Below are 14,379 nucleotides of genomic sequence, written 5' to 3'. Positions count from 1 at the left end.
GTTCTCATATTTCCTCTAGGATTTGCCACATGTTAGCAATAAAGAAGATGGCTAATTGTGTTTCTTTATTCTTTCTTTGTTTAGGATGTGATAGGCCAGGTTCTGCCTGAAGCAACAACCACAGCATTTGAATGTAAGTCTGGCTTGTATACTTTCTTGACTGTTTCTTTCTGCAGTAATTTTTCAAAGGGTTTATGGGTTGTATTACTTTAGAAACTGACAAAAACAGATTATTTATGATCATCATATGGTACATTTAAATATTTATAAATTAATGCAAGTTTAATGATGATACTGAACTGAGTAATATTTTCTTATTTAATCATATCTTGGGTGTGCATATTTCTATAATATAGCTTTAATTACCAACATGACCTTTATCTGCTCTTGCTCCTCACTGTAATAATATTGTGGGATGAAATGAAACGTGTAAACTACCTGTAGGCCAGTGATTACTGATTAAGAGATTGTAATCCATTACTGCTTTAACACAGCAACAGAGTAGAGCTTTTAAGTGAGCGTTGCCTGGAATAATTCTGTTTTAGTGGGGCTTGGTGTGGCTGCTACATGGTGACAGTAACACTTCAGTCTTGAGTCCTTCTTCCTCACTGTCCCCTCCCCCACCAAAACCAATTGGCCTGGGGATTGGGAGGGGGCAGGATGGACTAGAAAACGAGTTTCCACATGAGCCAAGTCATTGCAAAGGACGTCAGGGTCCAGTAATGTTAAGGTGAGAGTTTAGTCCATAGAACAAGGGCTCTGATGTTGAGAAGGATGAAGTAAGGATTTTTTTCCCATCTGTTTTTAGAAGGTGAAGGCCACTTTTCCATTAGAAGATGTACGGTTTCTTCACACGATAGTTTACTTGTTGTTCTTGGTTTTTACGCAGATGGTTAATGACAGTGAATATAATGTCTTTTATTTATGCTCTCTTTGGAGGACAATTTGGTGGTACTTAACAAAATATAAAATGTGCAAAACCTTTGATTGAGCAGGTTTTCTTTTAGGAGGCTTTTCAACAGAAATACCTGCACATGTGTTGAATGCCCTTCAAACAGAATATTCATTGTGGAATTTAAAAAAAATTTGTAATGTTTATTTATTATTTTTGAGAGAGAGAGAGAGACAGCACGAGCAGGGGAGGGGCAGAGAAAGAGAGAGAGAGGGAAACGCAGAGTCCAAAGCAGGCTCCAGGCTCTGAGCTGTCAGCACAGAGCCCGACGTGGGGCTCAAACTCTGAACTTTGAGGTCATGACCTGAACCAAAGTCAGATGCTTAACCAACTGAGCCACCCAGGCGTCCCATGGAATTATTTTTAATAGCAAAAAATTAGAGGAAAGCTAAATTCCTAGCATAATGGATTAATAAAGTATCCATTATCTGAAGCAGCAGCCAATTGAGCAGCAGCTAAAAAGAATGATTTTATGCATCGACATGGAAAGATTTCCATGATACATTGTTGAATAAGTAAATAATATGTATGGTGTGATCCCATTTTATAAAATAGCTAATCCCTCCCAGCTTCGTGTGTATCTTTGAGAGACAAGGATCTGCAGAATGCCCACCATAGTGTTTCCAGTGGTGTCCCCTTTGGGAAGTGGACTTGAGGGTTAGAGTGGGGAACGGTTGGCTAGATGAGCACACTTTTTACTTTTCTATATTTCTCTATTGTTTGAATATTTTTCAGCATTCATTACGTGTGTTTAAAAGTCACTTGCGTAAAACTCTTAAAATAATTAGTACTTTATTAACCACACTGGACTGTATGTCCTATTGAAAAATGGTACACGTATCTGAAATACTAGTGTTGCAAGCTCTTCAGAGCTTTTGTGGTAAGTCCTTGGTGGTACCCCGGATTTCATGGACAGGCTGATAGTTAACATCTGTTAACTGTTGCCAGATGCTGTGCTAACAACATTCCATGGTTATCTCATTTAATTTAACCTTCACAAATCTCCATGAAGTACTTGGAAGGACTGTTACTAGCTCCATTTTAGTTGAGGAAAGGATATCTGCTCTGAGCAGCTTGATCAAAGTCTCATAGCTAGTGAGTGGTAAAGTGGACTTTTCTCGTGTAGACTCCAGAACATGTATATATTCTCAACCACTGTTGACACATGTTTTGGGAGTTGTCAAAATTCTTGAAATTACTTATTCTGATTAAGTGTAACAGAAAATAAGTTTATTTTGTACTTCCTATCTTTTTTTTTTTTTTTTGAGAGAGAGCAAGCGGGGGAGGGGCAGAGGGAGAGGGAGACAGAGAGAGTATCTGTAGTAGGCTCCGTGATGTGGGGCTTGATCTCATAACCATGAGATCATGAACTGAGCCAAAATCAAGAGTCGGTTGCTTAACTGACTGAGCCACCCAGGAGCCCCTGTCCTTCCTACTTCTTGCTTTCTGGGTCCCACAGAGTGTCTTGACCCACTGGCTTCCAGAGTGAGGGTTCATAGTAATAACATCGATCATTTTAGCTGTCATTTGTTGATGGCTTTCTCTCTTTCTAGCAATGGACTAGATGATTTACCTAAATTGTTGCTAATCCTGACAAAAACTCTGTGAGGTAGGAAAACTATACCTTTGGGAACCTGAGGCCCAGCGACATGAAATGGTTGCCAAGGGTCATCAGCTAGGAAGTGGAGCCAAGTTTAAACACAGTTGTTTTTGACTGTGAAACATGCACTTGGTATAACCAAGTGTGTCAGAAGCCTATGAAGTGTGTTAAGTATGGTTGACGTGGCTGATGGGTTTATGGTTTATGGGTATGATGGAACAACTCTTGGATAAGTAAAACTTTAGCCAAAGAAATACTTATGGCAATATATTTAATACTGAAGAATACACCTAACACAACAGAAAAAAAAAGTGAATTTCTAGGTTTAAGTTCTAGGAGATCTCACTCCTTTACTGAAATAAGAGTGGCAACTCTATACCCATCTGTGTCTGGACAAGTTTTAGGCAAAAACAAAAAACAAAACCCCAAAACACACACAGACAAAATAATAACAGTCCTTTGTTTCTTGAGCTTAGAGTACCGCATACTTTCCCTTATAGACTTAGAATCCCAGCCTGGCTTTTTTTATGATTGCTCTAGGATGACCTTATTTTCTGAACCAAAGATCTGAACTAATAAATGGAATCTATGTAGAAGAAGCATTTGGAAAGATGTAGCTTGTAAGCTAATTTGCTGACATTTTTGAGCATTTCTGTGGTCTGGAGCTATGATGGAACAACTTCCAAATAAAGAAAACTTTGATCAAAGTTATATTTATGGTACTGTATTTAATATTGAAAAGGATGCCTAGCACTAATTGATTTCTTATGCAAAAGAGATGGTAGGGGTGCTGCCTGGTTGGCTCAGTCGATTAAGTGTCCGACTTCGACTCAGGTCATGATCTCGCAGTTTGTGAGTTTGAGCCCCATGTCGGGCTCTGTGCTGACAGCTTGGAGCCTGGAGCCTGCTTCTATTCTGTGTGTGTGTTTCTCTCTCTGCCCCTCCCTTGATCATGCTGTGTCTGTCTATCTCTCTCTCTCTCTCAAAAATAAATAATAAACATTTTAAAAAAATGAATAAATGTTAATTTTTTTTATAAAAAAAGAGATGGTATTGTCTTTAGCAATGTGAATTAAGCAACCAAGGAAAGGACACTGTCACATTTACTTGTTTCACACAAATATAGAGGAAAAGAGTTGATAAGTGGAAAAGAGGGGAAAGGTCAGGTAATCTTAGATTCTTCAGTCTGAGAAGGGCCATCCATTGGGTAAGACTTCTGATCCCACCAGATGGAGCTAATCTCCCTCCACACCTTTGCTAGAGCAGGTAACCCATGGGGCCTGCCTTCTGATGAGTTGTGTGCATGTTTCCCTTCTCACTAGATTTTGAAGGACTTGATGACAGGTACTGCGTTTTATTTCACTCTTATTCTCAGTACTTAGCTTAGACCCTTGCTGAATAAAATGAAATGTTGTGTGCCCATATTCAGATGAGAATCTTACAATTACTGGGACCTAAAGCCAAGTAAGTAATTTGCTATTTGCATTATTTGTGTTATTACCCAGGCACGGGATATAAACTGGTTGGTGGTGGACCAGTCAGACTCCACACTTGACTGGGCCTTCTGTCCTGAGGGGGCAGAAGGTCTACAGTGACGATATTCTTTCTGGTTTGTGTTCCTGGGAGTAGTGTTTCTGAGGGGAGTTAGGCTGGATAAGGGGAGGGAGGCCCATTTGTGCTGATCACCTCTTGGACTGATGGCCCTAAGTCTTTTTCATTTTACCCCTTTTAGGTCCTTTTCCCCTTATAACTAGAGCACAAAGCAAAATACTTTCCAATATATAGTGCTTGATTTCTTTTTTTTTTAACATTTATTTATTTTTGAGAGACAGAGAGAGACAGAGCATGAGCAGGGGAGGGGCAGAGAGAGAAGGAGACACAGAATCCAAAGCAGGCTCCAGGCTCCAGGCTCCGAGCTGTCAGCACAGAGCCTGACACAGGACTCGAGCTCACAAACTGCGAGATCATGACCTGAGCCGAAGTCGGATGCTTAACTGATTAGCCACCCAGGTGCCCCTTGATTTCTTTCTTTTTTTTTAATTTTTTTTTAATGTTTTTATTTATTTTTGAGACAGAGAGAGGCAGAGCATGAGCAGGGGAGGGGCAGAGAGAGAGGGAGACACAGAACATGAAGCAGGCTCCAGGCTCCGCGCTGTCAGCACAGAGCCCGACGCGGGGCTCGAACTCACGGACTGTGAGATCATGACCTGAGCCGAAGCCGGACGCTTAACCGACTGAGCCACCCAGGTGCCCCCCTTGATTTCTTTTTTAATTAAGAAGGTATAGATGATCTTAAAAAAAGAATTCAAGCAGCATACAAATGAAACGAAAACTAAAAGTCCCCATTTCCCTAGTTTACTATTTAACAGTGTGTTCTGTATCTTTACAGAAGTTTTCTCTGTACATAATGCATACTATACTGCGACTAGTTCCCCCACCCCCACTTACCTTGTATATACGTGTGCGCATATATATATATATATATACATATATATATGCACATGTATATATGTATATATATATGTTTTTATGCATGGTATATATAACCTCTTCCAACATCACTGTGCACAAATCGACTTCATTCCTTTGGATGACTACAGTATACTTCATTTTATGGCCATGGCTTAATTTATTTAACCTATTGACGGACCAATCTTAAGTTGTTAGTGGTTTTTTAGTATTGGAAAAAATGCTGCAGTCAACAGCATTGTCTTATATCTTTCCACATGGTGGAAATATATTTGTAGGATAAATTCCCAGGAGTTGGAACTACTGAGACAAAGAGTACCCCTGTTTTACATTTTAATAGCTATTACCATGTTGCTCTCTAAAGGGTAGAACCAATTTACACTCCCACCAACAATGTTTGAGAATGCCCATTTCTCTCTACCCTCACCAACTCTGAGTAATTTTTTATTAGCAAACTTCCTAGTCAGTGTCAATTTGAAAGGTGGAAGAGATTATTATGCTATTGTTTTATTTTTGTGTCTTCAATTATAAATGAGCTCGAGTGTCTTCATTTGTATTTTGATCATTTTGTTTAATTTCTGTGAACTGTTTGTCACCTTTGCCCATTTTCCTTTTAGGTTGTACGTTTCTAATTGACATAAGGATTTTCCAATATTAAGAAAATTGGGGCTTTGTCTCATCTGTTGAGTTATTTTTGTTTAGTTTACTGCTTTCCTTTCAGCTTGCTTTGGTCTTTTTTTTCCCTCTGCTTTTTTTTTTCCCATAGAGAGGGTTGAAATTTTTACATGGTCAGATTTATCATATTGTCCTTTGTGACTTCTGGATTTATGCCATTCTTAGAAAGGTCTTCCACATTCCAGGTATTGAAAAAACATTCATCCGTATTCTTTTGTTCTACTTTAACAGGGTTAAGCACACACACGCATTAGGTATGTGCATACATACATATGTTCGTATGTGTATTAGCATTTTTTTTTGTAAAAGAGTGTGTACTTTTATTACAAATATCAGAAGATTTGAAAATTTTGTACCATCTCCAGTCTATTTTGGTGAGAGGAGGAATCAGGTGGGGAATCCAACTTTATTTTTCAAGCACATAGACAGTTGACCCCCATACAAGTTACTGAATAATTTGTCTTTTCCCAGATGTGAGAACACTTCTGAGATAAAGCTGAATTCCATTACCATAAAAAATCTTGGCTGTTCGCATGTGCGGGCCCTACATATGCTGTAGGAGCCTGACCTTCATACAGGCCCGGAGACCCCTGCTGATTTTCACAGTTTCATTAACAGATTAATGAGTACACCAGCACACGAGGTGATAAAAATCAGCTGTGCCCACTGATGAGTTTCCTGTGCATATCTGTTTCGTGTTCCTCCCCCTGGCTCTTCCCTAGACAAGTGGCTGCTTCAGAGTGACTGGTGAATTCTTACTGGTGACTTGAAAGAATCGTTTTAAGTCTGTGTAGACAAATGCTGACTTCTCCCTGTGAATACCATGTGGCCCGCTTTTCCGTGGCACCCTGACTTCACACATTTGGTCTGTAGCCTTCATAAGTATCTTCGCGCTTGTCAAACTGTGCCTCTGAGTTTTGGTTCGTAAAATATGGTTGTAGGATAAAGCTTTATTTTACTTATGTCTTTCCCCGACCGTGATCATGTTATGCTCACTTCTCGTTTCAGTTGTTTCATGAATTTCTGGAAGATTAATTTGGGTGGAAATTTTAAAGCCAGTTCATCATTTTAAACTTGGCATAATATGACCACTTAAAGGAAAATTGCAATGATATAAGTTGTGATAGACAACTGTAGCTGATCACTGGAGAAACACCTGTAGGAGATACCCTTCATGTCCAAATAGCAAAGACTGCCTCATTAAGAATGATTGGATGAGAAAAGTCTAAATTATAAAATGTTTGGAAATAATAAATTATTTAGAAAAAATGAAGTTTCATTTTTTTTTTTTATTTTTCAAAATTTTATTTTTTGAGAGGAGAGAGACAGAGTGTGAGCAGGGAAGGGCAGAGCTAGAGGGGGACATGGAATTCGAAGCAGGCTCCAGGCTCTGAGCTGTCAGCACAGAGCCCGACACGGGGCTCGAACTCACGAACTGTGAGATCATGACCTGAGCTGAAGTTGGACGCTTAACTGACTGAGCCACCCAGGCACCCATGAAATTTCATTTTCTTAAACTGTAGTATGTGTAGGAGATAAATGGTTGCTTATAGGCAGAACCAGGTAGGTTAATGAAAAATTGTAATTCACAATTATACAGTCTAAAGATTATTTAACAGGTGAGAGTTTATTTTACATCCTAGAATTTGAGACTATTTGAAGAAAGCTTTTATGTACTGAAATTTTGGTTTGCAATGTCATCCATGTGCAAAGCCCAGATCCTTTTTAGTCTTATGAGAGTAATTGCTTATTTGTAATCTTGCTATGTTGCATGAAAATTAAGCAGTTTAATTCCTTTACCCAACTGCCAGGCTAGTTATTCCTGGAGGGCAGCAGACAATGCTGCTCATTCTTGAGTCTCTAGAACCCCGTCCTAGTACCCAGCACATGGTAGACACTCATACGTGTTTCTGGAATGCACGGATGGTTGAAGGAATGAAGTAATAAGGACAAACCTTTTGTATCTCACAAAATCATGTTAGCTCTGGCTTTAAAATATATCCAGCGTATGATGACTGCCCAGAATCTCAGCCTGGTTCGGGCCACCATCTTCCCTCACCTACGATGACAGGACTGGGATGATAGCATCCTACCTGGTCTTCCTGTATCTGCTTTTGCCTCCACACAGCCTCTTCTGCACATAGCAGCCAAAGTGATCCTTTAGAAGTGGGATCACACTACTCAGCACCGTCCAGTGATTTCCATCTTACTCAGGAGTAAAAGCCAAGTCCTTAAAATCCCCTACAAGGCCCTGCATTTTCTCATCTGCCCCCAACCCTGCAACAGCATTGATTCCCTGAACTCATCTGTTTCTCTAGCGCCCGCCTGCTGTGCTAGCCACTCTGCCTTTGTTTCAGTCTCCTGAATATGCCAGGTATTCTTCTACCTCAAGGCCTTTGCATTAATTGTTCCCTCTGCCTGGAACACCCTTTCCCCAGATATCTGTGCAACCCACGCCCTCATCCCGTTCAGTCTATCTCAATAAGAGTGTGAGCTACTAGAGGGCAAGGCTTTTTTCTGTTTCCACTGTTACCATTCCCAGTGCCCAGAACATTGCCTGCTACATAGGGACACTTACATATTTGTTGGAGAGAGGAAGGGTGCAAAGGAGTGAAGAAGGAATCAGGAGGGCGGTGGCATGGAGCTGAAGTAAAACTCATGGCTGTGAGCAGTGCCTGGGTGGGTCAGTGGGTTAAGTGTCTGGCTCTTGATTTCAGCTCAGGTCATGATCTCAGGGTTGTGAGATCGAGCTCCACACCCAGTGCAGAGCCTACATAAGATTGTTTCTCTCCGGGCGCCTGAAGGACTCAGTTGGTTAAGCATCTGACTTCAGCTCAGGTCATGATCTTGTGGTTCATGGGTTCGAGGCCCATATCAGATTCTGTGCTGACAGCTCAGAGCCTGGAGCCTGCTTCAGATTCTGTGTCTCCTCCCTCTCTGCCCTTCTCCCACTTGCACTTTCTCTCTCTCTCTCTCTCTCTCTCTCAGAAATAAACATTAAAAAAAAATTTTAAAAGATGGTCTCTCTCTTTCTCGTGTGTGTGTGTGTGTGTGTGTGTGTGTGTGTCAAAAAAAAAAAAAAAAATCATGGCTGTAAAGATTTGGCCATAAAAGTCAGACTGCTAGTCCTGTCCAGATCTTAGATGCTACACCCGAGAAGGGCTCTAAACTTGACAACCTTTCTGATAATTTCTCGTCGATACGCCTTTCTAACTTCTACAGTTATGTTTGCATGTCTTTCCTCTTGCCTTGGAAAAATGCCTTTGCTGTAGTTCTGATTGACTCTCACCTGGCACCGAAGGAATGTGACAAATGACATCTTATATATTGCCTTAACTTTCTGTGCTCTTTGTAGAAGCTAGATTGTTTCTCTCAAAAGCCCGCTCGAGCCCCGTCCCTGCAGTGGGTGCTGTTTCGCTGACAGCTCCCTGGCGTCTGCTAGTTGACTGCTGTTTACCTTGATAGGCACTGTGCTTGCCATCCTGACCGCCCCTTACCTGCGGCTGCCTCTCCTCCATTGGGCCTTTATGTTCCTCCTCTTGGTTTCTCTTTCGGATTGCATGTTGCTTCAAATAAAATTGCTAACAACATATGGCCTGTTATGATTCTCTTTTCCCAAACTCTGCCATTTTGTGTATTTGTGACACACTGCAGATTTTGTGAAGATTGCTTCATAATATTTGTTTTCCATCTGCTGCACTCTATTTGGTATCTTGCTAGGATTTTTTCCTCCATTTTAAGTGACATTAACAAAATCCAGCCAGTACATAGACTTTCTGGTTCTACTTTTGCTTCCCTAATGTGCTGGAAAATCATATTACTATGCTCCAGGCAAGTAGAGAAGTCTGGAATTCTCATTGTGAACCAGTGTATCAGATCTATCGCATGCAACGCCCCCCCCCCCCCCCTTGGTCATATCTAGTAATGCTTTTTTGGTCAGATGGTAAAGAACCTCTGTGGATAAGACAAAAAGTTCAGATTATTTTTTCTACTTCTCATCACTGAGTACTACTACTTCCTCGTGTTCTTCAACAACGTTATTTATAACCTTGAAACTCTTTGTGCCACGTGAGTAAATTGTTATGATTCACACTTCTGCTTAGTGTTCTTTCTATAGCTAATCCAGTTTGATAGGCAAATAGCCAGAGTGTTTGCTGGAATGGCTATGTGTGTCCGACTTTTAACAGGGAAGTGTTTTAAGTTATTGTTATACCACATTGCTTGGTGTGCCTTTCTACTTTCTTACCCTCCAATGACTTCTAATACCTGTCAATTTACTGTCTTTTATTTAAATTTTTTTTCCAGCTCTATTGAGATGTGATTGATGTATAGCATTGTGTACGCTTAAGGTGTACACCCTGCTGATCTGATGCAGTTACGTATTACAAACTGATTACCAACAATAGGTGTAGCAATAGTTAACACCTCTAGCCTGTCATATAATGACCGTTTCTTTTTTGTGGTGAGAACATTTAAGATTGACTCTCAGCAACATGCACGTATATGATACAGTGTCATTAGCTGTAATCCCCATGCTCTACATTAGATCCCCAGACCTTGTTATACTCATAACTGTAAGTTTATACTCTGGCAGAAGCTCCGCATTTGCCCCCAACCCCAGCCCTTGGTAATCGGTAATCACACGCTCTGTTTTTTTTAGGTTTGGCTTTTCAAATTTTCACATATAAGTGATATATAGTATTTGTCTTTTTCTGACTTAGCATAACACCCTCCTTGGGATTCATCCAAGTTGTTGCAAACGGCTTTTTCGTGGATGAATAATATTCCAATGTATATATACACCATATCTTTATCTGTTCGTCTGTGGGTGGACATTTAAGTAGTTTCCATATCTTCACTATTGTGAATAATGCTGCAGTGAACATGGAGGTTCATATATCTCTTTGAGAGAGTGATTTAGTCTCCTTTGGATAGATGTCCAGAAGTAGAATTGCTAGATCACATGGTAATTCTGTTTTTAACTTTTTGAGGAAACTCCATACTGTTGTCTGTGGTGGCTGCAGCAGTTTATATTCCCACCGACGGAGCACAAGGGTTCCCTTTTTCTTTTTAAAAAAATTTTTTTTATGTTTATTTATTTTTGAGAGTGAGAGTGACAGCATGAGTGGGGAAGAGGCAGAGAGAGAGTGAGACACAGACTCCGAAGCAGGCTCCAGGCTCTGAGCTGTCAGCATAGAGCCTGACGCGGGGCTCAAACCCACAAACCACGAGATCATGACCTGAGCTGAAGTCGGCCACTCAACCAACTGAGCCATCCCGGCACTCCAAAGATTCCCTTTTTCTCCACATCCTTGTTGTCTCTTGTCTTTTTTTTTTTTTAAGTAGGTTCCACACCCAGCGTGGAGCCCGACGTGGGGCTTGAACTCACTACCCTGAGATCAAAACCTCAGGTGATGGTCTTGCAGTTTGTGGGTTTGAGCCCCACATCGGACTCTGTGCTGTCAATGTGGAGCCTGTTTGGGATTCTTTCTCTCTCTCTCTCTCTCTCTCTCTCTCTCCCCCCCCCCCCCCAAAAAAAAAAAAGACCTACGCTGAGATCAAGAGTTGGACACTTAACCGACTGAGCCACTCGGGTGCTCCTTGTTGTCTCTTGTATTTTTTGATGCAGCCATTGTGACGGATGTGAGGTGATAGCACGTTGTGGTTCTGATGTGTACTTCCCTGATGATGAGTGATAGAACATCTTTTCATGTGTCTGTTGGCCATTTGTGTGTCTTTGGAATTTACTGTCTTTACAGAGATGTGTATTCTCACTTTAACCGTCAGGGCAAATGGTATGACTGCCATCATGGGGGTAGGTAGCTTGGGTTTTGCCTTTTGGCCAGAATCCTCAGTCTTCTCATAGGCGTAAGGACTTTCCAACTCAGTCTCCTCTCTGACAAGAACAGGGTCTTCGTGAAAACTAATCACAAATAGTACAGAGTCTGCCAGTCCCCCAAAGAGCAGTTTATAAAGAAAACCGATACTTCGTAGAACAGAGGTTCTTATTAATCCATAAGAACCATTAATTACCATGTCATCTAAGTCTCATTTTATCCCCAGGCTTACCGCTTCTCGGCCTTTTGGCTAAGATCAAGTGAAGTCTCATTTTATCCCCAGGCTTTATTAGAATGCTTCTTTCAATGTAGCCAAAATCTTTTCCTTGGAGTCAGACCCCTTGTGGGACATCTCCAACACTTAGCACTAGGCTGGCTATTCTGCTTTTGGCCTCTGCTTTTTGTCCACTTAAAGCCAGGTGTCCTTATAGTATTTCATGGAACTGCTAGCCAAGAAATTATTCTGGTAGCTGACTTCCCTCACAGATTTGTTTTTTTTTTCCCCCTGAAATAATCCCTTAGAGATTTCATGGAACTCCAAAATCTTCTGTTTTAAGTAGCCTCAAGGGTTCAAGTTCTGGCTTTGAGAACATAGAGAGCTCTTTTATTGTTGGGTTGTTCCTGATTGAGAGAGACTGTGATTTAAATGATTTTTCTGGAATCTGTGCCCTTGCTTCACAAATTATAAAAAGGGTTTTCACCTGTTTTATTAAACGCCAAACACTTCCTCATCCTGTGTGAACAATACCTTATAGAGGTCTTGCGTATATTGAAATTTGAATGTAAACAGTTCCTTTGTAACCATGTCTCTGTAGCTAGCTGTGGTGTAGACGTGAGAGTTACAAAAAGTGACTTTGTTCAGGCTGGAAATTTTTACCAAGTTCAGGACTTTATCAAGAACAAATCATTGTAGCCCACATCTAAACAGAGAATTTGACTTGGTTTTAAAACAGAAATGTAAAGTGTTTTCATGTGTGGTAGTGTATAACATTATGTCTCTTTATACTGTATCTGTTTTCCCCCCCTTTGTTTCCTCTATTTGTAAGAAGAATTTTTTACTTAACCTTGAAAATACTAGTTTCTAGAATTTATGTAGACACTCCTCCTGTTTCCAAAACTAGAATGGCATTTCTTTCCCAGTTTGGCTTTTAGTGTCTGCAAAAGGAAGGAAGGAAGGAAAGGAGGGAGGGAAAGAGGCAGAGTGGAAGGAGGGGGAAAAGAAAGGAGGAGTTAGGTTCCTCTATGGTCCCTTGCACCTGTAACATTGTTAGGCCTGTGCCTTCTTTGTTACTGGAAGTGACCGCCGTGTGTCTTTTATACTAAGACAGGCAGCCTTTAACAAAGTACAGTAGTGACTCTGGACAGCTCCTATTTAGGTAGATATTTAAACAGTGTGACTTGATGATACTGGTTTACGTTGAATTGGGGAACTCTTTGGGAATGAACTACAATCCGGGATCCAGGAACAAACGCTTTGGAGAGAAACCCCAGTGAGAGCAGTTGGCTTGGTCACCGAGCAGGGCTGGCTGAACTGCTGGTTTCTGTCGCGCTGTCAGACAGATTGCTATTGGCTGCTGAGGAGAAAAAGGAAGTAGCATTTTGCTCTGAAACAGGCTAATTAGGAGAGAATACAAGCTCCCTCCTAGGGTTTCCATGACCTGGCCACTGAGCAGGGGAGTATCTTCAGAACTGCAGCTGGATGGGAGGGAGGGCCCACTGAGGTGTGGTGGGCGAAGTTCCACATGCTGGACTGAACCGCCCTGTGTTTTCAGTAAGAGTCCCCAGAGCATGTCACGTAAGCTTATTCTCTTCGTGACCTGAGATTTGTCAGTTTCTGCAGGCCTGGGATCAGGTTCTCTGCATCTGATCAAATCAGCAATTAGATACTCAAGAGTGACCAAAAAAAAATTAACAACACTGATTGTTTAACAAGCACCTCGGAGCTGAAGCCTCCAAATTGAGAGAGAGCCTGCCCTTCTCAGTTGTCCCCAGGGAGGCTGTGCACATCTTCCAGCAATGTCCCTATTGCTCAAGATGTTTTTGGCATTTTTCTTTCAACCATACATTTAGAATCGATCGCATAGGCTGTTCTATCGACAGATCTTTATCTTCAGAAGGATGAAGTGGCTAACTAAATATTTTAAAATATGCAAAAGTTGTTCTGAGTCCTGTCTGGCAGATAGGGTAGGCAAGTGATCAGGTAGGCAGTTCCAGTTTGGGTTAAAAATGAGATCTGATGTTTCCACGTGGTCTAACTTTGGGTTCTTAAAGCAGTTTTTGAAGAGGTATTTCAAAACTATTTTGAACAGGAGAAGCATCATTGAAATGTTTCTGGGTATGGCTGCTTTGATGATACGTTTATTCAAATGTATACATTCTGATTATGTATTTTGTAAAGTCTAAGTATCCTCTAGTTTTAAGACTATCAAATTTTTTTCAAAATAGCATGAATGGCCACTTGAAGCTTACTTGCTATGGTCAGGGTACCCAGTAGAAATGAAACTGTTCAGGAAGAGCAAGTGAGCCACCAGATAGAATGGGGTGTGGGGATAACTGTGTGAGAGTTGCCTTGCAAGGTATAACCTTCTGCTGAACTTCCCACTCGAAGTTCTTCTGTGAAAAGGGAAGAGCAATAATCAAGTCATACTGTCCACATCGTGGGATGGAGGTATGGCATGGGAGGCACAAATCATGGTGCAGTGTGTGTAGCAGTATTCAGTACCTGTGAGCCATTTTCATCGTGCTGCTGTGACAGTGATTGCTTGCCTGGGAGAGAGGAGGACTGGACAAGTAAGGGATAGGGTGATGTGTGGGAAAAGAAAAGTACTGAGAGTAGAAAAGACCTA

The 14,379-nt window shown here is 41.1% G+C and overlaps 1 protein-coding gene and 1 long non-coding RNA gene across 24 annotated transcripts in view; one reads left to right on the top strand and one right to left on the bottom strand.

The window, feature by feature from the left end:
• MAP2K5 (mitogen-activated protein kinase kinase 5) overlaps positions 1–14,379 on the top strand; it is a 270,688-nt gene that overhangs the window by 7,271 nt on the left and 249,038 nt on the right. For all 17 annotated transcript variants that reach the window (XM_042941603.1, XM_042941608.1, XM_042941602.1 and 14 more), the window contains exon 2: positions 85–133. In XM_042941603.1, the coding sequence (XP_042797537.1) occupies positions 85–133 (49 nt within the window). The remainder of the gene's footprint in view (positions 1–84; positions 134–14,379) is intronic.
• Positions 1–14,379, bottom strand: part of LOC122221880 — a 47,447-nt gene that overhangs the window by 22,505 nt on the left and 10,563 nt on the right. The window lies entirely within an intron of this gene.

This window comes from Panthera leo, chromosome B3 (genome assembly GCF_018350215.1).
Source record: "Panthera leo isolate Ple1 chromosome B3, P.leo_Ple1_pat1.1, whole genome shotgun sequence".
NCBI lineage: Eukaryota > Metazoa > Chordata > Mammalia > Carnivora > Felidae > Panthera > Panthera leo.
This window is presented reverse-complemented; position numbering and strand designations above follow the sequence as displayed.